This window comes from Copadichromis virginalis, linkage group LG4 (assembly GCF_057382275.1).
Source record: "Copadichromis virginalis isolate Kocher_CV1m ecotype Utaka linkage group LG4, C_Virginalis_male_GT1.1, whole genome shotgun sequence".
NCBI lineage: Eukaryota > Metazoa > Chordata > Actinopteri > Cichliformes > Cichlidae > Copadichromis > Copadichromis virginalis.
Genome location: NC_140621.1, coordinates 36659496 through 36686065, shown reverse-complemented (window position 1 = coordinate 36686065; position 26570 = coordinate 36659496). Strand labels below are relative to the sequence as shown.

General features: G+C 45.8%; 1 protein-coding gene across 3 annotated transcripts; it reads left to right on the top strand.

Annotated features, from left to right (window-relative positions):
* Positions 1 to 3758: 3758 nt before the first annotated feature.
* On the top strand, positions 3759 to 26480 carry LOC146712126 (integrin alpha-3-like). Of its 3 annotated transcripts, XM_085455286.1 has the most exons (29): positions 3759 to 3851; positions 5356 to 5525; positions 7435 to 7562; positions 8162 to 8247; positions 8322 to 8458; positions 8533 to 8639; positions 8740 to 8832; positions 9580 to 9639; positions 9725 to 9878; positions 10046 to 10239; positions 10317 to 10405; positions 10584 to 10717; positions 10863 to 10940; positions 11036 to 11103; positions 13953 to 14089; positions 14827 to 14970; positions 15046 to 15143; positions 17019 to 17187; positions 18098 to 18184; positions 18299 to 18378; positions 18453 to 18530; positions 19573 to 19675; positions 19746 to 19922; positions 20066 to 20188; positions 20408 to 20518; positions 24814 to 24912; positions 25018 to 25143; positions 25596 to 25750; positions 26425 to 26480. In XM_085455286.1, the coding sequence occupies exons 2-28, from the start codon at positions 5368 to 5370 to the stop codon at positions 25704 to 25706; spliced, it is 3129 nt and encodes a 1042-aa protein (XP_085311412.1). In that variant the 5' UTR covers positions 3759 to 3851; positions 5356 to 5367; the 3' UTR covers positions 25707 to 25750; positions 26425 to 26480. The 3 variants fall into 3 exon arrangements, with proteins under 3 accessions (XP_085311412.1, XP_085311411.1, XP_085311410.1); XM_085455285.1 differs by lacking the exon at positions 26425 to 26480 and having other exon boundaries at positions 25596 to 26381; XM_085455284.1 differs by lacking the exon at positions 26425 to 26480 and having other exon boundaries at positions 25018 to 25663.
* The last annotated feature ends 90 nt before the right edge of the window (positions 26481 to 26570 follow it).

Here is a 26570-nt window from a genome sequence, read left to right as displayed (position 1 = left end):
AATCAGGAGGGAGGTCGCTCGCTGGACGGACCAATCGGTGGCCGCGCTGCAGGACGCACTGGATGACGCAGACTGGGACATGTTTCGGCGCAGCTCTGATGACATCAACATGTTTACGGAAGCGGTTGTGGGATTTATCGGGAAACTAGCGGACGACACAGCAGAAAGAACTATCATCCGAACGTTTCCCAACCAGAAGCCGTGGGTGGATAAAAACATCCGCGACGCTCTGAGATCACGCACCGCTGCCTACAATGAAGGGCTCGTCTCCGGTAATATGGACCTATACAAGGCTGCGTCCTACAACGTGCGCAGCGCGGTCCGAAAGGCAAAGCGGAGCTACGGGGAAAAACTAGAGTCACAGCTACGACAGTGCGACTCTAGGAGCCTGTGGAAAGGACTGCGGACTATAACGGACTATAAACGACCAGCTTCTTCAATGATGAATGCCGATGCTTCACTGGCTGATGAGCTGAACACGTTTTATGCTCGCTTCGACGCCGCAGCAATTAAAACAACAAACGGCTGCGCGCGCTCGGAGTGCACCAGTGAAGAAAATGCATTCGTCATCACAGAGCATGCCGTGAGGAACACCTTCAGGAGGGTGAACACCAGGAAGGCAGCAGGACCAGATGCAATCCCTGGCCGGGTCCTTAGAGCCTGCGCTGATCAACTAGCGCCGGTGTTCACGGAGATCTTCAACCTCTCCCTGGCCCAAGCTGTGGTTCCCACGTGCTTCAAACGGTCCATTATTGTCCCTGTTCCAAAGAAACAACAGCCCGCTTGCCACAATGACTACCGTCCAGTAGCACTGACTTCAATTGTGATGAAGTGTTTTGAAAGACTGATGAGAGATCACATCACTTCTTCACTTCCTCCCACCATCGACTCACTTCAGTTTGCTTACCGGACTAATCGTTCCACAGACGATGCCATATCTCACCTGCTCCACACATCCCTGAGTCACCTGGACACTGGCAGAGGGAATTATGTTAGGATGCTGTTCGTGGACTACAGTTCAGCATTCAACACAATAATTCCCTCTAAGCTTTTCACCAAGTTGACGGATCTAGGACTCAGCTCATCACTGTGTCAGTGGATCCTCAACTTCCTCACAGACAGACCCCAATCAGTGAGGGTGGGAAAACAAGTCTCCCCCTCCATCTCACTCAGCACTGGAGTGCCTCAGGGCTGTGTTTTAAGCCCCCTGCTGTACTCACTGTACACTTATGACTGTGTAGCCACATCCGACACCACCTCCATTGTCAAGTTTGCTGACGACACTGCTGTTGTGGGCCTGATCTCCGACAACATCGAGACGGCCTACCTGGAGGAGATTAGGAACCTGGAGACCTGGTGCCAGGAGAATAACCTCCTCCTAAACATCAGCAAGACTAAGGAGCTGATCGTGGACTTCACTACAAAGCAGGCGAGGAATTACAAACCCCTCATCATCAGTGGCACGCCAGTGGAGAGAGTGGACAGTTTCCGATACCTGGGTGTCCACATCACTCAGGACCTGTCATGGTCCTGCCACATCAACACCCTGGTTAAGAAAGCCCGTCAGCGTCTCTTCTTCCTCAGAAGACTTACAGACTTCCATCTGCCACTGAAGGTGCTCAAGAACTTCTACTCCTGCACCATCGAGAGCGTCCTGACGGGAAACATCTGCACCTGGTTTGGGAACAGCACCAAGCAGGACAGACGAGATCTGCAAAGGGTGGTGCGCTCGGCAGAACGCATCATTCAATCAGAGCTCCCTGACCTGCTGCCCATCTACACCAAGCGGTGCAAGTCCAAAGCTAGGAAGATTATGATGGACCTCTCCCATCCCAACAATGGACTCTTCTCACTGTTGAGGTCTGGGAAGCGCTTCCGCTCCCTTAAAGCCAAAACAGAGAGAATGAAGAGGAGCTTCTTCCCCCAGGCTATTCGGGCCCTGAACCAGGTGTAGGACTGGACTCTCCCAAACACGTCACTATAAGACTGGACTCTCACACACATCACCACACATTTCCTATAATCCTATAATTCCTATAATTTATAATCCTTATCTTTATAATCTCTTCTGCTATTTACACATTCTTTACTGTAAATTCCTAAGTTAATTTGTAAATTCTGTAGTAAATTGTAAATATTGTAGAACTTTCTTCTGTCATTTAATGGTCGGGCATTGTACAGCTACAAGCATTTCACCCCCATGTCATACTGTGTATGGTTGTGTGTGTGTGTGTGTGTGTGTGTGTGTGTGTGTGTGTGTGTGTGTGTGTGTGTGTGTGTGACAAATAGAATTTGAATTTAAATCGTGTTTTTAAAAAAGTCACTAAGTAACTCTACTGGTCTGTGCTCTTCTGGCTCCAGCTTAGTATGACACTGTGGCAGCAGGGTGTGGTTGTGGCAGGGTGGTAGAGTGGGTTCAGGGGCAGTGCTAAGGAGAAGATGACATTACCATAAATACCATTCAGGGGGTCGCTCAGTCAGTGGAGGAGGGGTTGAGTGGATTCCCATTCATTTCCTATGGCAGGTACTTTTGACCAGGAACATCACAAATGTAAAGGTTGATTTAAACAATCAAAATTCAATGAAAGAGCTGACCATCACTGTTATATGTTCAAGTGCATAGTGTGGAGGATGTCATAAGGCCTCGAGGCAGATGTAAAAAACAATATTTATGAGTGTTTTAAGTTGTAAATCAGTCAGATTTGACCCAAACACGACAGGAAGCCTAGAAGACCTTCAGAGGGTATATTACATAGTCTTAGTGATCGACCTCAGAGGGTCCAGGTTTCAAACTCTGCAATGATCCTCTCTTTTGAGTCAGATGTTCTCACAGTCACCACAGTCTCGGAGGATGGGGATCATGATTTCTTCCCCCTGACCTGTTTGTTCTGGCTCCCCCTTGCCATAGAATTTGTTTTGTATCTAACCCACACCCACATATCCACTGGTCTCACCTGGACCCACAACACCATCGCCCTGTTAAAGAAGGCCCAGCAGTGGCTGCACTTCCTCCATGTCCTGAAGAAGAAGAAGAACCTGGACCAGAGGTTCTTCTTCAAGTTGTGGTGCTCTCAGTGGAGCACTGCTCCTCAGCAGAGAGCATGCTCTCCTACTGCATGGGTCTCTGGTATGCAGTGTGTGTGTGTGTGTGTGTGTGTGTGTGTGTCATTAACTGTGTTTTTAACATCAGAAAAAGGAGAAGAAAGCAAGACAGGAAGCAGCAACAAAGACAGGAAATAAACCCAGAAAACCGTGTGTGTGTGTGTGTGTGTGTGTGTGTGTGTGTGTGTGTGTGTGTGTGTGTGTGTGTGTGTGTGTGTGTGTGTGTGTGGGGGGGGCGAGAATCAAGGTGCCCTCAAATGTCCAAACAACCTGAATCATTTTGTGACTTTGTGTGGGTGGGTGCTCAAATGTCTATTCATGTGAGTTCTGGGCTTTGTGAGGACATTTGGTTTTGTTTCATGGACTTGAGCGGTCCAGGTTTTGAATGTCTTGGACCTTCAAAACCAATTTCAGGGTTCTGTTCTGGTTCTAGATCAGGCGTTCTACAAGCAACATGAGAACATGGGTCTTCACAAAGATAGAAAGACAAATATAGTGTGTGTGTGTGTGTGTGTGTGTGTGCGAGAGAGAGTGTGGGGGTGGGGTTAACCGAGAGAGAGAGACATGATTTCATTTCAGGGCGAGTGAGCACGGCTGAAGAATGAGAATGAGGGCGTGAGTGAGGGAGGCATCTGAGCGTGTGCAGATCAGTCGGTGAGCAGACGGAGGAGAAGTCAGACGGAGCAGTGCGGGAATCAAACTGACAACCTGCAAGGGACAAACCAACGAGCCAACAGGAAGAGCAACAGGTCTGCATTTCTTCCTCTACCCTTATTTCTTTACATTTGATCTGACAGGGACAGACTTCAGACCAGATTTCTATTATTCAGCAGCAAATTTAATATCTCAGTAAATTCATTCCAGGGTTAGACGGGTGTCCTCACGCTGTAATGAAGTGCCACAGAGTCAAAATACTCCACATCTAAAGCTAATGTACTGTAAGTCTGCTGGGTAAAGATGCTGTGAGAGGCTGTAGCTCAGGTGGCAGAGCAGGTCAGCCACTAATCAGAAGGTCGGTGGTTCGATCCCAGGCTGCCTCCGGGCTGCATGTCAAATATCCTTGGGCAAGATACTAACCCCATGTTTGCCTACTGGTGGTGGTCAGAGGGCCCGGTGGCGCCTGTGTCCGGCAGCCTCGCCTCTGTCAGTGCGCCCCAGGGCAGCTGTGGCTACAACGTAGCTTGCCATCGCCAGTGTGTGAATGTGTGTGTGAATGGGTGGATGACTGAAAACACTTCATATTTAATGCGCTGTTACATGTAATTAATGTTTCATTAGTGCCAGAACGAACAGCCTGAAGTGAAAGCAAAAATACAGTCAGTACAGGTATACTGTTTGCAGCTCACAGAAAGACAGTTTCTCAGTATTTACTGAAAGACATAAACCCAACAGAAAACACAGAGAGAAGAGTAAAGAGCTGCAAGGAAATACAGTAGAAAAGGATAAGGAACACAACGATAGCACGGAGGAGAAAAGCTCATAGCTGCTGAGGTGTTACTGAAGTTTTGGGTGAAGTGACTTTCGTAGATTCTCTGTGGCGTTCAGGGTGACCAGAAAACTGTTTCCTTTAGCTTTGCTGCTGCGGACACCTGCTAAACTCTGCTGGAAAAAGAAATCAGCATCTCCATTAAGCTTGTGAGCAGGTAGAATGATGAAGTGCTCCTCATTTTCCATACCAACTTCAAATCAACCGTGGCAGAGCGACCACCACCAATCCCAGCAGATCATCACAAAGTAGGAAGCTCACACAGCTTGGATGAGCTGCACTCTTTCTTAACATAACCCAGAGAAAGCTGAGCAGCATCAATCCTGCTTCCAGAGATTCAAACTTCAAATAAAAGATTACAATAATCTTTGACTTTTGATTTTCATGCTACCTTTGTGAATTACATTTCCAAATACAACCCCAATCCAGTTTTTTCGAGATTATACCAAAACGTCCTGAAACGCAGCAGATTAAGTTCACGGTGGAGTGTGACTGTGAGGGTATAAAGAGGCTCATCAATAACAGTGTCGTCTGCATGAAAGAGATAGATGGCTATCCAGACCACAGTCAGCATTTTAACACTCTGAGAGATTCACTCAGGACTCATTTGATGACACGACAAAGGTACGGCTCAGCAGCTTTCACATTTCATACGTCTTCCACTGAGCATCAGTTACCATGACGATACAGCCAGGTAGAATAAAACCCGTGTGACATTAAAGATAACTTACTGACAATCGCACTTCTGACTTTTTTCTGCTGTTCAGGTGTGTGTCTCCATGGCAACAGGTGTGTGCATGTTGCTGGTTGTGGGTATCAGCGTGTGTGCAGCGTTTAACCTCGACACATCATTTCCACTGCTGAAGATGGGCGAACGAGGAAGTCTGTTTGGATTTTCTGTTGCTCTGCACCAAGACCTGAAGACAGAGAGCTACCTGTGAGTACACACCTGTGTGTGCGTGTGTGTGTGTGCGTGCGTGCGTGCGTGCGTGCATGTGTGTGTGTGCGTGCTAGCTGTACATCTGCTTTTAGGTGTGTCCGGGTAAATGATCTGACTTCAGACTGAACCTTAGGTCAGCAGATCTCTACTGTCCTCAAAGTGACCATTAACACCAGTGTTGTGACAGAGCGGGCTTGTGTGGGTCCTTTTCTATAGATGAAGAACTGCTGGATTATTTTGATGAAGCAGAGTTCAAAGCAACATTGTTTCCACTTTTCATCAGTTAGAACCAAATCTATCACAGCTAATCAAAGCAGCAGTAAAACAGGAAGTGAGGTCATATCTCAGAAACACTTTCATGTGTGAATAATAAACGTGGCATTTGGAGTTGTGAGGACGTCTAAAATAGTGGATCATTTTGTGGTCGTCGTGGGCAACATTTCTGTCCGCTCTCTGGCTTCACGGAGTGGTCTGTCTGGCTTCAGGTGACTGTTCTCCACCGAATTCTGGCCGACTTCTCCGCTTCCTTCACTGGACCCTATCAAACACACACCGTACTCTGTGTGTGTGCGTCAGACACACACAGAGTCAGGTGAATGCCCCACAGCGTTAATAATATGTCTGAATTCTTCTGAAGTCTGCGCAAACAGCAGATAAAGGACAAGGCGGTATTAAGAAAGGTGGAGCTTCAGGAGGTTTTCGGGGGCTCCGTAATGTCGGGGAGCAGAGGAGTGACAGCGCCCACCTCTGTCAGCGCGGCGTTTATCGTCAGAGTGAGTCCGAGCAGATGCCGGCAGGTCACATGGTGCAGCCTCACACTGCACACACACATTTTTAGGTTAGACTTTCAAAATAAAAGCAGCTCAAGTCTCTGCGCGCAGCTACTGTCTGCAGAGTATCGTGTGAGAGTAAACTGAGGTTAGATGGGGGGTCTAACAGGAAGTGCAGGTCACACTAAAGCTGCACATTTCCTGTCTCTATGTGAGAGGCGGTCACACAGAGGCCACCCAGCTGTCTGTCTCTAGTCACCGTGACAACTGTCTCTTTATACTCTGTAATTGGATTAGCTGTTAGACACACACACACACACACACACACACACACTCTAATGTAGCTTCCTTGGAGTGTTCAGGGGTTAGGAGGTCAATGTCTTTGATTGGAAGTTCCCCCCCTCCCCCCAGGTGTGTTCCTCTGTGATTGTCACACTCATGATCAATAATTCAAAATCACAACAACTATCACCTCAAGGCGCTTTATATTGTAAGGTAGACCCTACAATAATAGATACAGAGAAAAACTCAACAATCATATGACCCCCTATGTGACAGTGGGAAGGAAAAACTCTTTTAAAACTCTTTTAAAACTCTTTTAAAACTCTTTTAAAACTCCCTTTTAACAGGAAGAAACTTGCAGCAGAACCAGGCTCAGGGAGGGGCGGGGCCATCTGCCATGGTCTTATGGGTTCTTGAGGACACTATGCATAGTCAGGTGATTCTGGGAGACACGTTAAGCAGGTAGTGATGCCTAAGGACAGGCAGAGTTCAAATGTGTGTTTGATAGGGTTTGAGCTGTGAAGCAGTTGGGACCCCACAGCAGCAGTTAAACAGGTACAGATGCACAGTCAGGTCAGGCTGCTGTGAACGAGCTCTCAGCTGGGAGGACACGTTTGTTCCAGTAAAACTTTACTGTGAGACTAAATGTAGACGGCACTGACACAAACAGAGTCCCCCGAACTGTCTCTGGAAGGCTGGGCTGGTTTGCTCATCTTCAGATAATTCACGTCACGTGACTGAAGCTCCTTAGAAGGAGGCGACCCGTGTCCTCTGTGTGTGTCCTTCAGACGTTTCCTCATTTATTCCACCCAGAATCTCAAACGTTAACTGTGCCGTCTGTGTCATCCCGACAGGCTATTAGTCGGAGCCCCCAGAGAGAAGGCGGAGCCAAATGTTCCAGCCAATCACACAGGAGGAGTGTACACCTGTCCAATCAGTGCCAACCAGTCAGACTGCAGGAGGATGAAGCTCATAGATCCAAGTGAGTCACACGTGTCCTTAGCCTTATTGGCTGGTTTGTTTACTTTCTCTTGTATCGGTCAATCACAGATCAGGTACTCAGCCTGACAGTCAGCGACCCGTTTCCTGAGCTTGTTTGGCTGCACTAATGGGTGATGCTATCAGTGTCCTGGTGCATTATGGGAACTCCATCCCTCAGTGAGCAGTGAAAGCTGCTGTGTGTGTTATCGGCTGCTCAAACACAACAACAGCAACACACCCACCCACATGTGTACACACACACACACACACACACACACACACACACACACACAGTGTTTATATGGAGAGAAACTGTCATGAATCAGCAACTCACTGATCTGAGCTGACTCTCCCGGCTGAGGTTAGCCAGCGGGTATGTGACACCTGTGTGACAGGTCCAGGTGAGCTGTGCTGTCATACTGCTGCAGCTCAGGTGTGCAGGATAGCACCTGCTCTGTCAGCTGCTGGACAACATATTTGCAGCACAGGTCGTATGGGGTTAGAGTCAGTGGAATAAATCACACAAAAGTTTACTTTTTTACCTTTACCCCGTCAGTGGGCGGAGCCTACAGTCTGTGACTCACCTGTGATGTGTTTCAGCCAAGATCCATGCTGATGAACTGGTCGAGGACATGTGGTTGGGCGTCTCAGTAGCCAGTCAGGGCCGGCCTGGGGGGCGTGTCCTGGTGAGTTTGTGCTCTGATTGGCTGATTATTTTCCTATTGGTGAGAAGTTAAAGAATGGCGTGTTTGCTCTGCAGGCATGCGGTCACCGCTTCACAAAACTCTATGGAGCATTCAATTTAAGGCAAATGATTGGCCGCTGTTATCTCCGTGGAAACGACCTGCGGTACGACGAGAACGACTCTAATTGGCAGGACCCCGAACAGTCCTGCAGGTATGTCACATGACTGCACACTACAGGTGATGAGTGATGCTCCGCCTCCTCACCTGCTGCCTGTCTGTATTCAGTCATCTGGGTGATTTCACTGGTGAGGTCATGTGCGGGATGGGGATGTCAGCGGCCATCACTCAAAGCGAAGTCATTGTTGGCTCGCCTGGAAGCTTCGAATGGCAAGGTGATTCTATTCTATTCTATTCTGATGTTTTTCTTCCTTTTCAGAGCGAGCATCTCAGCTCTGTGAGCATCTAATGCAGTTCATGGTGTGTGTGTTGTAGGAAACGTCCAAGTCTCCTGGATGAACCCTGACGATGAGTTTGACACCAAGAAGAGCTCCTTCTCCAACCAGAAGCACAGGAACATCTACATCGGTGCGCCGTCTCTTTAAATAGCTCATTCAGATCTGAGCTCGGTCACACGTGTCTTCCTCAGGGCAGGACAGTATTTAAATCAGCTACATGAATGTGCCTAAATAAGGTTTGCAATGAGCACATGCGGTTTGAGACAATGATTTAATGAGGGTGGAGCAGAGGGACGGTGTCCTGTAGAAACGCTAATGTTCCTCAACACAGAGCAGAAGCTCTCGTCAGGCTTAGCTTATTGTGAGCAGTGTTTCAGGTTTTTAGTCACACGCTGACGCAGAAAAGAGTCCATAGTGAAAACTCTCTGTTTGTGTGTCTTCATTCAGAAACGCACGCGTCAAACCGGCTTTCATATCGTTCAAAAAGTGTAATTCTGGTTTCTGCAGGAAGTGTTTGCCGCCACAGGTGGCTGTGAGTCCGGCTCTTTCCTTTGACTTAAATAAATACCTGCAGCCTCACAAGCTAAGTGCAGAGTTACGTATGTGGATGAGCAGCCGATACTTTGACGTGCGGATCAGTCAGGATCTGAATCGTGCTTTGTGTTATTGTTTTACGTGGCAGACTTATTTTAATGAAGCAGGTCTCCTCTGGATCAGTCCTCCATCGGTCTCGCATGTATCTATCTGTCTGTGTGTCACAGAATTCAGCTGCTTTTATTTTGAAGTTTCAATGAATGTTCAGACATGTATGCTTTTAATGGGAACCTTTCCTACATTTAAAGAATTGAAGCTGAATGTAAAACGTGTATTTGTGCAGGATATTCTGTCGCTCAGGCTCCTCGCCTTCTCTCTGAGGATGATGAAACCATCGTAACAGGTGAAGACTTTTCAGCTAATCAGGAAGCAGCTGGTTGACCTGTAGATTTACTGATAGATGTGTTGATTGGTGTGTTGTTGAATAGGAGCTCCTCGGGACCGTATGGAAGACGCTCATGGCTCGGTGCTGCTGGCCGTCAAGCGCTCTGATAAACTGATGATTCGCCAGAAGCTGCGCGGTCAACAGATGGGCTCGTATTTTGGGAACGCCTTGGCAGTTACTGACCTCAATAATGACGGGTGAGGAATGGTTTATGGGTCACATGACCCGCACTGAGGCAACACGGTCAGTACCTTTAGTAAAATCTTCTGATGACAACGACTCAGTGGGAACCACAGAGCACCATAATCTAAACCTGAGGAACATGTTTCAGGAACACTCACTGAGCTGCTTTTTTGTCCCACAGGTGGAACGACCTGCTGGTGGGCGCTCCTTTTTATTTCCACCGTCAGACGGAGGTGGGCGGGGCAGTTTATGTCTACGTGAACGTAGGAGGGAGGTTCAATTCTGAGCCCAGCGTAGTGCTGAAGGGGCCGGCGGGGTCGGCATTCGGCATGGCTGTGGCCGCTGCAGGAGACCTCAACCAGGACGGCTTCCAGGGTGAGGGCTCAACGTGATGCTGGTGTTTTCGTGATCAGTAATCAGTAGTCATGGTGACGGGTCTTTGGTTGTTCCAGACTTTGCCATCGGAGCTCCTTTTCATGAAGCAGGAAGTGTGATGATCTGGACAGGAAGCAGTGAGGGCATCTCTACAGAGCCGAGCCAGGTCTCACAAAAACACGGTCCTTTCTATGTTTGACCCACATTCCCAGGACACAACTTTCAAACCAACTCTGAACCATCAGAGTGCAGACATGTCCTCACGGGCCAGACAAGTTTTGCCAGTGATGGTTTTTAAATTGGTGTGCAGACACACCTGTGACCCCGCCTCCTCCTCTGTACAGGTGATCCGAGGCAGCATGGTCTCCCCTGTTTTCGGGACTTTTGGCTACTCCCTTTCTGCAGGCGGGGATGTTGATGGGAACTATTACCCGGACCTGCTGGTTGGTTCTCTCGATGATACCGTTGTTCTGTTCAGGTACCAACTTCTGCGCTAAATAGTGCTCATCTAAAGTACATTTTGAAGTCCTCAAAGTACTGATCATTAGCACTTACTGCTAATTAAGAGCTCAAGAATAACTAAATTTATGCATTTATTAATGGACTGATGTGTTGATCCTCAGGAGTCGACCGGTCATCCATTTAAATAAAACACTCAAAGTTTCTCCGACCATCGTGGACCCAAACAGCTGTGACTTCTGGTGAGATTCAAAGCTACCATCAGCTAACATGCTCACAGACCCTCAGTACGGAGGTGTTTTCACACGATAACATGCTAACAGCTCAACTCTCTCAGTATACAGGTGGAAGTGTGTTTCTTCTACATGTTCAACAGGGGAGAGAAGAGCGACAGAGACAACATCAGTGAGTCAAAGACAAAAAAATGCACCCATATTAAATCTGATCATGCTAACTTCTGCGAAGGTTGGAAGGCTGGGCTGGAAGGTTTGGCTCTGTGGAGGAGAGCATACGAGTGGCCAAAACAGGACTGCAGGGAGATGTCCGTGAAGGATAGCTGAGCCAAATTAAACCAGGAAGTATTGTTCAGACGCGGTAGTACACCTGTAACATGCTATGTCTACCTGGAAGGTTCAGAATCAGTCCCGTTTCATTAGTTTTTGATGGCGTTTGATGCAAGAGTATTTACATATTTTTCCTGTTTGCTTTCCTTCTCCAATGCCCATAGCTGCGGGCTTCCTTCAGTTTTAGCTTAAGGATGCATTAACCCAACCTCCTGGCTGTAGTTGCTCATTATATCCTACCAGGTGCCCGTGTGCCAGTAAAATCAGGCATAAACTGTTATCTATCAAAGTAAATCATGACCATTCCCAGTTTTCCCAGAGTTTGGCTGTTGAAAGATGAAGTCATGTGACTCATCCAAAGTTCACGTCCCTATGGCCTGCTGCAAGAGGAGGTGCTGCCTTCAAAGCTGAGCTCACGGCTGGATTAACCTCCAACAGGTGGACTCTCACTGTCCATCTCGCATCACTCTCAGCACCAGCAGACAGAAACTACGCAGCAGGATTTTATCAGGCAGTTGAGCGAGATGGTGGAGTGTCAGCCCACCAACGTGTAACCATGGAAACAGCCCGTAGTGGTTTCTGACCTGTAGACACACACCTGGGTCAGGTGACCTGAGGTAACACCTCAGGAGAGTCTAAGCGAGCACAGCAATCGACCACACTGCCACTAACAAGAGGTTACAGGCTGGACTTGCTAATGACATCAACTTCCTGTGCGTGCGTGCGTGCGTGCGTGCGTGCGTGAGTGATTGACAGGACACAGCTGTCAATTAGATCCAGTTTTTAATCAACACACACACAGACTCTGAGCGTGTGTCCTTATTGTGTCTCGTTAACTTGACCAATCAGAGCTGAGGCCACACTGTTGCTATAACACGCCTGTACACACACGCACAGATGACATCATGCTGTGTCCTTGTGTGTCCTCTTGTCCCCTGAGTGATTCTCTGAATGATAAATCACATTAGAGAAACTGATATTATTACATCTGAGACTCTCGCTCTCTCAGTGTGTGTGTGTCTGTGTTTGCTGGTTGTGTTAATTTGACCAATCAGAGACAAGGTCACCCTCACTGTGTCTCTGGACCCGAGCGTCTTCTGTCTCACAGAGAAGCTGATAACTGTTAACATGTCAACTACACACAGAAAGAGAAGACCAGAGTCCATTCAAGTATTGGCTAATTTAGCATTGGTGTGCAAATATAAATATATTGATAAACTATTGATAAACCCCAGCATAAAAAGAGTACTTCCTCTGTCATCGCAGGTCACACCAACCAAAACTGAAAATAATTTCAAATTAATAAAAAGATTTTTTCCCTGCAAGTTGATCTCCTCTAAAGTCGTCATGTTCCATTACAGAAGCATCGTGAGGCTTCAGCCAACTATCAGTAATACATCCGATACCTTTTCTGCTATAATTAAACCCCAACTCAAACCCCAAACTGTAGTATTGGCAGAAAAATCAGTGTGATGGCAGTAATCCAGAGTATCTGTCAATCCCGAGTGAGAAGCATCCACCTTTATTTACTCTGGAGGAGGCAGTAGAAGTTTGTGAATGGAGTCTGATACGAGTTAGTGAGTCAGAGACGCTCACTTCTGACTGGTGATGGGCACATGTGTAAAACCCCAACATTAGTCAGAAGGGAGTTGTTCCTCCCAGCCACTCTGCTAAAATAATAATGATAATACATCAACTATACGTTTATGAGAATGCATCAGTTTCTGTGTAATAACACTATTTTTGTCTGTATGTATGTTTATGAATACAGTATTCTTTTATTCTATTAAATAACTTAAAAATGACTGACTGAAGCTTTAAATATCCATCTTCTACAGTATGTCAGCTAACACTGCTGGAGTTATTTTCATTTACATTAAATGAAACTGATATGTCCCACCAAAGGTGATGTTGTAAAAGTAACTTCGGATGTGCTACCTGGGCAGTGTATTCATTTAAATTTAGTTCAGCGCATGTTTTTTAATCTAAGCTACTGAGTGTGGCTGTCGACTCCCATGATCTGATGCTGCCTCACAATGTCGTCAAGCCTTTGTTTGAACATGTTTGTTCTTAATCTTTTCACAGAGAAACTAAAGTATCAGAAATAAAATGTTGTGTATTGAAATCCAGTCTAAAATGTAGATTATCTTTATCTATGAATTTTAATGTGGAGTTCCTCAAGGATCAATTCGTGGTCCTACTCAATTTCATAAAAATCTTGCCGGAGTTTTAATAAAACAGTCTTGTATTTTAGATGTCTGTGAAGGTTCTCAGTCAACCAGGTCATCGTAGTCACCCTGTCATGTGATTTCCTGAGGTCAGATGACCCAGGATGTGAGTGGGCGTTAAGGTGTCTGGGGAGGGAACTCAAAACTGGATTGAAAGAGGATGCCAATGTTCACATTTTGGACAGAGAGGACAGATGGTTTGAAAGAGGAGTGAAAGAAGCATTTATGTCCACTGTGAGCGACCATCTTTGAACAGAGGCGGGGGTTTACGACACCAACTGTCTGCCATCTATAATCCAGTTTTGAGTTCCCTTCCCAGACGCCTTAAAGCCCACCCAGATCCTGGACTCTATTGGTGTCTGTCACATGTCAGGGTTAAGGAACAACAAATAAATCACATCACAACCTGTGATTATCTTACGCCTGTGTGTTTTATATTTGAACCCTTATCTTTGTGTCACAGCCATCCTCTTCACGCTGAAAGCTGACATCACTAGTGTCAAGCCCCGCCTCAATTTTCATGACAACGGGCAGAGCGTGTACTCTGATTACCTGTCGATGCCGCTGGAGGAGTGCAGGACGCTGAGAGTGGGACTGCAGGTGAGACAAACACAGGCATAGCACCCCCTACAGGCTGCTGAAATCTGACAAGCACGTCCACTGAAACAAAACATTTAGTGTCGATGTGAGCGGCGAGTGTCGGAGCTGTGTCACGGTTTATTTAAGACTAGCTCACTCTGAGAATCGTCCCAAACCAGCACACCACATAACGAGAGCAAAGACCAAACGTGGTCCTCCAGTTCTGCATGAAAAAACTTAAATTATATTTTTTCCTTTAATTAGAGTCAGATGAAGGAAGTTCTGCTGTGTGAGATATAACGAACTGATTCTGATGATCAAAGTCATGATGACTTTCTGCCGCCATGTTATTCATGCGGCTGCTGACAGACTCCACATCCTGCTTCTCAGCCACAGCTCAACAGGAAAACCACAGCGAGCCTCTGAGGTGGTGTGTAGGCAGGTCGAAGCAAAAGTCACGTTCGTTCATGTCTTCGGTTTGTGTTTCTGATCGCGTTCGCTCGGCTCTCGTCCTGTTTTCACTCTGTGATTCTGTTTCAGTCTGTCAGCGAGCCTGCTGTTTCTCATGCTTTCAGTCCACTGACTCGTGTTTACTTCACATTCCTGCTGATCACCACCTGCTTTCAGCCTGATTTCCTCAGCTCCAAGTGGCCAGTTCACATCAGTCTGGCTGGACAGACCCTGCAAAGAAGCTCCTGCAGTCCACGTCATGTTGGCACTGAGCTGATGTTCAGTTTCTGTGTTCTTATGTTCTGAAGAGTGTAATCAGAGACAAAGTGGAGCCTCTGGTGTTCTCCTTGAATGCCTCCTTGTACGAGAAGTTTCCCAAGAAAAAGAAGAACGTGCAGGACCTGAAACGCCTCCCGGTGCTGAGTGAGACCCCCCAACCCATCAGAACCCAGGTCAGAACCCATCAGAACCTTTTTATAGAAAAGCCAAACTCTGCTGGTCTGACCGATGCTGTCCTTGTCCCTCAGATCCACATCCAGAAGGACTGTGGTTCTGATAACCGCTGCCACAGCAACCTGCAGATGACAGCTCGGTTCACCGATGAGAGCCAGAAAGCTTTCCCCGAGTGAGTGAACAGAACACACGCTGCTCAGCCCAGAGTCCAAAAAAGATGATTGGACAGAAACACTCAGCAGGAAGCATGAGGTCATGTGATAAGAAGCCAATTTAAAGGCATGATGAAGCAGATAAGAAGCTCTGTACTTCACTGGAGTTAAAATCTTTGTTATTATTTATCATTATTTATTATCTCATTTATATTTGTATACCCAGAAATCCACTACACTTGAAAAAGAAAATGAAGCAACTACACGTCTGAGACTAATCATTGTTACAGCTGTACACTCCATGATTCAGCAGCTTCAGACCCTCCTTTAGCAGCAATAAGTTGTGATTGATTTGACCAAACAGCATGTTATTAATTTGCATGAATTTGTTGTCGTTGATGGTGGAGCCAATGAGAATCCATAAGGAATAGAATTGATAAGTGATATCAATAGTGAAATCGCTAAATTCTTATCAGTTCCCATACCTGGGCGCACCATGTGAACATCAGTTTCTATCATCGAGTGTTGTCTTGTGACTACACTCGATGCTCCAGTGGATACATCTCTGTGGAGCGAATCACTGGAAGCCCCGCTGTTTCCTCCTCCTCAGAGTCAGCATTAAACAGCCTCACTCACCCCGGGTCACCACTGACGATGTCAGTAATGGTCATCAGTGCATCCCAACACAAACCCAGGCAGTATTCTTTTATTTTATTAAATAACTTAAAAAATCACTGACTGAAGCTTTAAATATCCATCTTCTACAGTATATCAGCTAACGCTAATGCTGAGTTATTTTCATTTGAATGATATGAAATTGATCAATGAAATTGATTTAGGAATGTCCCCATGCTCTGTTTCAACCAATGCTCCGGGCAAACCAGGGTTTGGTGGACCAGAGTCTGTGTGCAGCCTGAGTCCATCGCACACCGACCTGTACCCCCTTGGCACCTTACCGGCACACTGAATGTCTCTACCAGACTGGGTGAGGGTGTTGGAGCACTTTTTCCTCCTCCATCAGTGGGTACTCCTGGTGCATGTGTACCGGTCATCTGCACCACCAGCATTGCTGTCCCAATCTTTGTGGGACTCCCAGTAAGCAAGGTGTAGCGTCCACTGTCGCCAAGACCTGTGGTGACAGATAGAGGTTAGTTGGAGATTGTTGTTGCTGTCCTTAAGCGGACAGTCGAAACGGGGAAGTGCCACGGGGCCTTCTTCTTGGGGCTGCTGCTAGCTGGTTCTCAGCCAGTGTCACAGCGCTGCCACGGGTTTCTAACACTTCAGTCTGGCACTACCACCATCTCTGCCAGTGCCCCCTCTCCTGGATGGGTCAGGGGACTGACCTTGTCCTGCTGGGCAGTTGAGGGCCACTGTAACATGTGTTAGTGTTTCACAGTGTTTTAATTACAAGGTGCCTTTCAGGCGGATGTGCCGACTAGCTCAGAATGTTCCTTTTACCACATTTGATCCCGGTGCAGCTGTCTGCTCTCAGCTCCTTCCTTCTCCATGTCCTGGCGTGCTACTGAAATAGGGCAGAGCTGGCCAACCTTGTCTGGCACCTCCCCCTGAACCCACAGACCACATCCCACTGCAACCACTTACTTGATGATTGACTTTGATATTCCACTTACTTCCCTGAAGGTGTTCTGCCAGAAAGCCTGAAGGCCAGTGTCTCCTACTAACTGTTAGGTACTGAGATATAATGAAAAACAAAATTCAAATATTTCACTTTTAAAGGAAACTGTACAAACATTAAGAATAAACAATAACAGACAAAAGAACAGAAGACTGGCTTAGAGTCTGTGAGATACAACATGGTTAGAGTCTGTCAGGTGATTATTAACTAAGACAGCTGCTGAGGTTCGGCCGATGTTTGTGTTCTTGTGTGTTTTCAGGCTTGAGGGTACTCAGGTGATGTACTTCAACTCCACCATCAAGAGGCTGTTTCTGGAGGTTAACATCAGCAATACACCATCAACAGGTCAACCAGCAGAGGATGCTCACAACACCATTCTGAGCATCAGCATCCCACCATCACTTATCTACTCTGGAGTAGAGACAAAGGTAGAGCAGAGCTCCGACCATCTAAAGTGGAACACCACGGTGACTTTGTTAGAGCAGCTGTAGGTATTACAGGTACTGTGCTGCAGTGGTTTGTATCATATCTATCTAATAGACTCCAGTTTGTGCATGTAAATGGAGAGTCCTCTTCACACACTGAGGTTAATTATGGAGTTCCACAGGGTTCAGTGCTAGGACCAATTCTGTTTACATTATACATGCTTCCCTTAGGCAGCATCATTAGAAGACATAGCATACATTTTCACTGCTATGCAGATGACACCCAGCTCTATCTGTCCATGAAGCCAGATAACACACACCAATGAGTTAAACTGCAGGAATGTCTTAAAGACATAAAGACCTGGATGGCCGCTAACTTTCTGCTTCTTAATTCAGATCAAACTGAGGTTATTGTACTCGGCCCTGAAAAGCTTAGAAATATGGTATCTAAGCAGATTCTTCCTCTGGATGGCATTACCTTGGCCTCCAGTAACACTGTGAGGAACCTTGGAGTCATTTTTGACCAGGACATGTCCTTCAACGCACATATTAAACAAATATGTAAGACTGCTTTCTTCCATTTGTGCAATATCTCTAAAGTTAGAAATATCCTGTCTCAGAGTGACGCTGAAAAACTAGTTCATGCATTTATTACTTCCAGGCTGGACGACTGTAATTCATTATTATCAGGAAGTCCTAAAAACTCCCTGAAAAGCCTTCAGCTGATCCAAAATGCTGCAGCAAGAGTCCTGACAGGGACTAGAAAGAGAGAGCATATTTCTCCTGTTTTGGCTTCCTGTTAAATCCAGAATTCAAAATCCTGCTCCTCACATACAAGGTCTTAAATAATCAGGCCCCATCTTATCTTAATGACCTTGTAGTACCATATCACCCCTTTTTCTTTGTGTTTCAGGGTGATGCCTCGGCAGTGGTGGAGTGCTCTGTGGAGGGGACCTCTCTTCAGTGTGAGCTCGGGAACCCTTTCAGAAGCAACAACAAGGTAGGGAATATCACTGCTGACCCAGGGCACTAGCATTGCTGCTGTCTGCTGCTGTCTGTACTGCAGTAACTCTGCTGAGCTCTTTCTGATGTATTGTCTCTTCCTGTGTTTCAGGTTCAGGTTCTGATCAAATTTCAGCCATCTGAGATCAGTTTGGACACACGCGAGATCCAGTCTGTGCTGCAGCTATCCACGTACGGCCTTCACCACACGCCACTCTCTCTGTGTTTGTTGGAGGTTACTGAGTGGCATTTCTGTGTGTCTTCAGGCTCAGTGAACAGCCGGATCTGTCCCCAATCTCCGTCTTCATGGTGGTGGAGTATTTGCTGCAGACATCACTCAGTTTGTAAGTACAGATCAGGTGCACATCAGGTGGCCCGTCTGAGCTTTAAGCTCACAGCCAGGGAGGAGAATCTGAGTTACGACTCTTTGTTGTGAAATGAATCCAGACTGACAAGGACAGTAACCCTGCCCCAATGTGAGCCGACACAGAACAAACCGAAGCACAGTGGAAACGTTGACCTCAGCTCACAGCGTCAAAATTAGTAAAAAAATGATGAACATCAGCACATAGATAACAGACAGTATCAATAAACACATGCCTTACATCCATGTAAATGCTGAATAGACTGGCTCTATACTCAAAGTGCTTTATTTAACTTGCATCATTCATGCAAGCACTTGAGTGTGCTCTAGCTCACATTCACACATATTCATATTCAGATGGAGCATCTTCAGAGCAAGTTGATGATGATGAAGCCTTTGTTTGTCACTAGCAGTTCCCTGCAGTGAAATTGGACTCCTTGTACATACATTACACAATGGGGATGGTACCTTGCTCCGGTGTACCTGAGGGTAGCTGTTCGGTAGATTCAAACTCCCAGCCTTCCGGTCACGGGGCGACCACGCTACCTACTGAGCTATCCCTATGCCTTCACACCGTAACACCGTGAAAAGACATGACAAGCAATAGGGGTGGGTAAATGGGGTAAGAGTGACCCGGTGTAGACGGCAGCATCTCTGCCCTGGTCCAGTTGTGTCTGCGTGTGTGTCCTCTAGCCCGACGCAGGTGGCCTTGTAGGGCAGCGAGTCATTAAGTTGGAGTTAGTATCTTGCCCAAGGCAGTCAGGGATCAAACCACTAACCTTCCAGTTAGTAGGTGACCTATCTTGTGAGCTACAGACACCCTGTACTTATATGGTTAATGGGGGACAAGGAAGTGAGGCAGGTATGAAGAGGATGAAGAGTGCAACACACTGCACTCGGGAGTGCTGGACAGGTGAAAAGAAGGGCCACAGTGGTCCACAGAAACGCTCCAACACGGAGCCACACTTCTGAGTATTTTAAATGGAGAAGGCATGGTAACCTTTCATCTGGTACCTCGACAGAATTTCAACGTCAGGCCCCACCTCCTTCAGTGGTCATGTGATCGGTGAGGTGGCCATGAAGAAGACAGAGGACATCGGCAGCCTGCTGGTCTTGACCTTCCAGGTTAGTCTGAAAACATTTACAGTTCTGCGTGACCCTCACCAGGTCAGGTGTGAACGGTATTCTCCATCAGGTGCATGTCCAGGGAAAGCCGCTGGGCCACCTGGGCACCCTGGAGGTGGAGTTTGATTGGCCGATGGAAGCCACCAATGGGAAGTGGCTGCTGTACCTCACAGAGATCCAAATAAACGGTACTTCAGAGCCTCGCTGCTCTCCACCCGGCAACATCATTAATCCTCTCAACCTCACGGTAACCACAGCAACATCAGCCTCATACACTACTTTCAAAATAAAAGTCGTTCTTCTTTAGAATAAAGGCCAATTAAAACTGAACTGTTTACCGAAGATTTTAAACTTGTCTCTGAAAGTTAGCCTGTCTTCCTGTTGGTTCAGCTGTCAAAAGAGGAGAAGAAGAAGATGAAGAGGAATCTGGATGAAGTAAACGAGGAAGAGGAGCAGACTGACAGAACTCCAACTGTCCTCCATCTTCAGAGAAAGAAGAAGCGCTACAGTCTGGTACAGACACAAGCACAGGGACACACTGTTTCTACAAGCTTATTGACAATCTTGGAGGACAGGACAGTTTTAAATGTGGGGACATTTAGGAGAGAGGACAATTTGAGGAACAATTTTGACATGTTTTAGAAAACTGAGGGCTTCTGAAGAACATGAGGACATTTTTATGAGGACGTCCACAGTTGTGTTTCAAAGTAACCACAGCAAACCGTGTTGCAGGACTGTGTCCGCGGAGCGAGGTGCGTGAAGTTCGTCTGTCCTCTCGTCAGCATGAACAACTCGGCGACTCTGACCATCAAAGCCCGACTGTGGAACTCCACCATGATCGAGGTAAAAGGGCAGCCCCAGTCTTATACCCTCATTTAATGCCCACTTTCATTCTTCTGGTTCACTTCCTGCCAGTTTAAAATGCAAGCATGCAAACATTTACCAGCTAAAGAAGCAAACGGAGACCAGTGTTGGTCAAGTTACTTGAAAAAAGTAATCAGTAACTAATTACTGATTACTTCCCCAAAAAAGCAATCCCATTAGTTTACTGATTACTTATTTTCAAAAGTAATTAATTACTTAGTTACTTTTTAAAAACATGATTTACAACCTGAATAGGTGATAAAGTGATAGATCTTTCAGCCCAATTCTACTTTTTCTGCATAATCCATCATACAAAATGTAATCAAATGTCTCTTTTTAAAACTTGTTTTATTAGTTTTAATCTTTTAACTTTATGCATCAAGCAAAGATTTAATTATATGCAACATTCTCTGACTGGAAGAAATTTGTTTAACATTTAAACCTATTTTCTGCACATTCCATCACATCCCCCACATCCCCCCCCCCCCCCCCCCCGAGTCATTCTAACTACCAGAAACCTCGAAGCACAGACCGAGGGGGCGGTGTGGCAGCAATTTTTTACACCAGCCTATTAATCAACCAAAGACCCAGACAGACTTTTAATTCATTTGAAAGCCTGATGCTCAGCCTCGTCCACCCCAGCTGTGAAACTCAGAAACCAGTCTTACTTGTTATCATCTATCGTCCACCTGGGCCTTACACAGAGTTTCTGTCTGATTTCTCAGACTTTATATCTGGTTTAGTTCTGAGCTCAGATAAAATAATTATTGTGGGTGATTTTAACATCCATGTAGATGCTGAAAATGACAGCCTCAACATGGCATTTAATCTGTTATTAGACTCAATTGGCTTCTCTCAAAATGTAAAAGAACCCACCCACCACTTTAATCACACTCTAGATCTTGTTTTAACATATGCATAGAAACTGAACATTTAACAGTGTTTCCTGAAAACCCTCTCCTGTCTGATCATTTCCTGATAACATTTACATTTACAATAATTGATTACACAGCGGTGGAGAATAGACTTTATCACAGTAGATGTCTTTCTGAAAGCACTGTAACTAAGTTTAAGAATATAATCCACCCACTGTTATCATCTTCAATGCCCTGTACCAACACAGAGCAGAGCAGCTATCTGAACGCTACCCCAACAGAGGTCGATTATCTTGTTAATAATTTCACCTCCTCACTACGTACGACTCTGGATACTGTAGCTCCAGTGAAAACTAAGGTCTCTAATCAGAAGTACCTGACTCCGTGGTATAATTCTCAAACACGTAGCCTAAAGCAGATGACTCGTAAGCTGGAGAGGAAATGGCGTGTCACAAATTTAGAGGATCATCATTTAGCCTGGAGAAATAGTTTGCTGCTTTATAAGAAAGCCCTTCGCAAAGCCAGAACATCTTACTATTCATCACTGATTGAAGAAAATAAGAACAACCCCAGGTTTCTCTTCAGCACTGTAGCCAGGCTGACAAACAGTCAGAGCTCTGTTGAGCCAACCATCCCTTTAACGTTAACTAGTAATGACTTCATGAACTTCTTCACAAATAACATTTTAATCATTAGAGAAAAAATTACCAATAATCATCCCACAGATGTAATATTATCTACAGCTACTCTTAGTACCATTGATGTTAAGTTAGACTCTTTTTCTCCAATTGATGTTTCTGAGTTAACTTTAGAACCCATTCCTACAAAACCACTCAAAGAAGTCCTGCCATTAATTAATGCTTCAGTCTTAAATGGTAAATGGCCTGTATTTATATAGCGCTTTTACTAGTCCCTAAGGACCCCAAAGCGCTTTACATATCCAGTCATCCACCCATTCACACACACATTCACACACTGGTGATGGCAGCTACATTGTAGCCACAGCCACCCTGGGGCGCACTGACAGAGGCGAGGCTGCCGGACACTGGCGCCACCGGGCCCTCTGACCACCACCAGTAGGCGACGGGTGAAGTGTCTTGCCCAAGGACACAACAACCGAGACTGTCCAAGCCAGGGCTCGAACCGGCAACCTTCCGATTAAATATAATCAACCTATCTCTAATGATCAGCTATGTACCACAGGCCTTCAAGCTGGCTGTAGTTAAACCTTTATTCAAAAAGCATCTCTAGACCCAGCAGTCTTAGCTAATTATAGGCCAATCTCCAACCTTCCTTTCATATCAAACATCCTTGAAAGAGTAGTTGTCAAACAGCTAACAGATCATCTGCAGAGGTTTATTTGAAGAGTTTCAGTCAGGTTTCAGAGCTCATCACAGCACAGAAACAGCTTTAGTGAAGGTTACAAATGATCTTCTTATGGCCTCTGACAGTGGACTCATCTCTGTGCTTGTCCTGCTAGACCTCAGTGCAGCGTTCGATACTGTCGACCATAATATCCTATTAGAGCGATTAGAACATGCTGTAGGTATTACAGGTACTGTGCTGCAGTGGTTTATATCATATCTATCTAATAGACTCCAGTTTGTGCATGTAAATGGAGAGTCCTCTTCACACACTGAGGTTAATTATGGAGTTCCACAGGGTTCAGTGCTAGGACCAATTCTGTTTACATTATACATGCTTCCCTTAGGCAGCATCATTAGAAGACATAGCATACATTTACACTGCTATGCTGATGACACCCAGCTCTATCTGTCCATGAAGCCAGATAACACACACCAATTAGTTAAACTGCAGGAATGTCTTAAAGACATAAAGACCTGGATGGCCGCTAACTTTCTGCTTCTTAGTTCAGATCAAACTGAGGTTATTGTACTCGGCCCTGAAAAGCTTAGAAATATGGTATCTAACCAGATTCTTACTCTGGATGGCATTACCTTGGCCTCCAGTAACGCTGTGAGGAACCTTGGAGTCATTTTTGACCAGGACATGTCCTTCAATGCACATATTAAACAAATATGTAAGACTGCGTTCTTCCATTTGTGCAACATCTCTAAAATTAGAAATATCCTGTCTCAGAGTGACGCTGAAAAACTAGTTCATGCATTTATTACTTCCAGGCTGGACGACTGTAACTCATGATTATCAGGATGTCCAAAAAACTCCCTGAAAAGCCTTCAGCTAATCCAAAATGCTGCAGCAAGAGTCCTGACAGGGACTAGAAAGAGAGCAGATTTCTCCTGTTTTGGCTTCCTGTTAAATCCAGAATTGAATTCAAAATCCTGCTCCTCACATACAAGGTCTTAAATAATCAGGCCACATTATATCTTAATGACCTTGTAGTACCATATCACCCTATTAGAGCACTTCGCTCTTGCTCTGCAGGCCTACTTGTTGCTCCTAGAGTATTTAAAAGTAGAATGGGAGGCAGAGCCTTCAGTTTTCAGGCCCCTCTTCTGTGGAACCAGCTTCCAGTTTGGATTCAGGAGACAGACACTATCTCTACTTTCAAGATTAGGCTTCAAACTTTCCTTTTTGCTAAAGCATATAGTTAGGGCTGGACCAGGTGACCCTGAATCCTCCCTTAGTTATGCTGCAATAGACGTAGGCTGCCGGGGGATTCCCATGATGCATTGAGTTTTTCCTTTCCAGTCACCTTTCTCACTCACTATGTATTAACAGACCTCTCTGCACTGAATCATATCTGTTATTAACCTCTGTCTCTCTTCCACAGCATGTCTTTATCCTGTCTTCCTTCTCTCACCCCAACCAATCACAGCAAATGGCCCCGCCCCTCCCTGAGCCTGGTTCTGCCGGAGGTTTCTTCCTGTTAAAAGGGAGTTTTTCCTTCCCACTGTCGCCAAAGTGCTTGCTCATAGGGGGTCATATGATTGTTGGGTTTTTCTCTGTATCTATGAAGCGCCTTGAGGCGACTTTTGTTGTGATTTGGCGCTATATAAATAAAATTGAATTGACTTGAATTGTTACTGCCCATCTCTGATGGAGACCAGAAGAATTCAAAACTACAGCTTAAAGAGACTAAACCGTCTGCATCACAACTACAGAGACAAGTGGTTTTTATTCTATTTGTTACATTTTATTTAGATTGATAGTTTCTATTTTTGGTTTCTTTTGCTCTATATTTTTTAAAGTTGATTTTTTTTTTGTCTGTGTGTTAAAGTGTTGTCGAAATTAACCCTCGTTATCATTTAAATACTGCATGAAAACTCTTAAGACCTCTGAAATGCAAAAAATGTCATCCTGTGAGCTCAGAAAGCATTTCTGTCCCCAAACCTGCAGACACCTGTGCTCAGATATCAGGACTTTTTGTCTTTTTCATCCTCTCATGGCCAGTTATCGCTTCTTGTTGTGTTTCAGGACTACAGCGATGCGAGCAGTGTCTTGGTTCAAGGTCAGGCATCTCTGAAGCTGCAGACCAACAAACCCACCGTGAACATGGAGTCTCACAGCTCGCAGGTAACAGATTGCAGCCAGTGCCCCCTAAGGACCATTGCACCCTCCTTCACAGTTCACTGTATGTGGCTGTAGTTTCCTGCTGAATCTCTGAGGTATTCTCTGCAGATTGAGGTCTACATCTATCCAGATCTGGGGCTACAGGTGGACTCTGGCGCCCCCCTATGGATCATCATGTTGTCTGCCCTGGCAGGTGTCCTGCTGCTGGCTCTCATCTGTCTGCTGCTCTGGAAGGTAACCCGGGTGTTAACATACAGAAATGATGCAGCAGATAAAGTCATAGTCCAGGGAAACTTTTTACAAGTGGATATTATCCCCCGTCTCCACAGTACTCATATATTGTTATAATAACAGCTTACTTTCAGCTGCCTGGTGTTTTGTGTGTAAACTGAAAGATGATTTTGATCAGAGGAAGTCTTTAAATTATTCATTTGGCATAGAAACTGGGAGAAAAAGTCTTAAATGATTCCAGTGAAATCATTGTTCCTGAGCTGGATTTACAAACCATCCCTGAAAACTCAAGAGTGCTTCTGAAAGATAGCTCCAGTTCTGCTGCACTGCCAGACTGGTTCCAGTTTTAGGTTCCAGAGCAGCATCAACTCATCACCACTCATCACCATTCATCATTCATCTGTATCGTGAGCTTTATCTCTGTAAAGTGTTGTGTGTCGCCCCCTGCTGTTCAGTGTGGGTTCTTCAGGAGAGCCAGCACCAGGGAGCTGTACCAGGCAAAGACCCAGAAGGCCCAGATGAAGAGCCAGCCATCTGAGAACGACAGGCTGACCGAGGAGCTCTGAGGCTGGGGCACCGCAGCCAGAGAGCCCGGCTGTAAGGACCAGAGGTGGAAGGGTTACTAACTGATTACTGAGACTATGAAAAGTGCTGAGTCAGATCAAAGTTAAAAAGTTTGTACTTGCTTAAAGTAGTCAGCACTGATACTTTGAGGTTCTTTGAAATTTTGTCTTAAATTTGATCAATTCTAGGTTTTTACTAATAACGGCATCCCCACAAATTCATCTCCCATAATAAAACCTGTTTCATCCATAATCTCAGGGACCATTTGATTTTCAGTAACCTCCTGTTTCCATCTGCTCTACTTTTTCTGATTGATCAGCTCAGCAAAAAATGTGATTGCTTGTGTTTGTTGGCTTTTCTCTGCAGATTTGATGGAGCTTTTATTCTGAAAGGAGTCACAAAAGACACATTAACAGAAAACGGCAGAAAAAAATTAAGCGGGCTCACCCTTTAATGTGTCTGTGGCCACACCTGCTAGATTTTTGCAGCCAATCAAATCAAATTTCACACACACAAATCCCGACAGACTCCTTAAACCAAAAAATATTCAGTTTGCTGTCAATGCAAGGAATTATGGGAAATCACCCCAAAATAGGACCAGTATGAATCTGCCTTTCAGCAGATCACTGGTTATCCCAGCAAACTCACCTGTGTCACCTATTCACTGCCTCCGTGTCTCTGTGGACATACAAGGTCTCTGATCCCTCTTTTTCTCTGCAGTGTGGGTTCTTTCTGCGTCAGGGGGTGTGGCGGGCGGTGGCGCTCCATCAGGGGAGGATTATGGGTAAAGACGACCTACAACAGCAGCACATGGATGCTGACGGATTCCTGATCCAGGACCAGGTCTCCTCATGTCGAAACAGGAA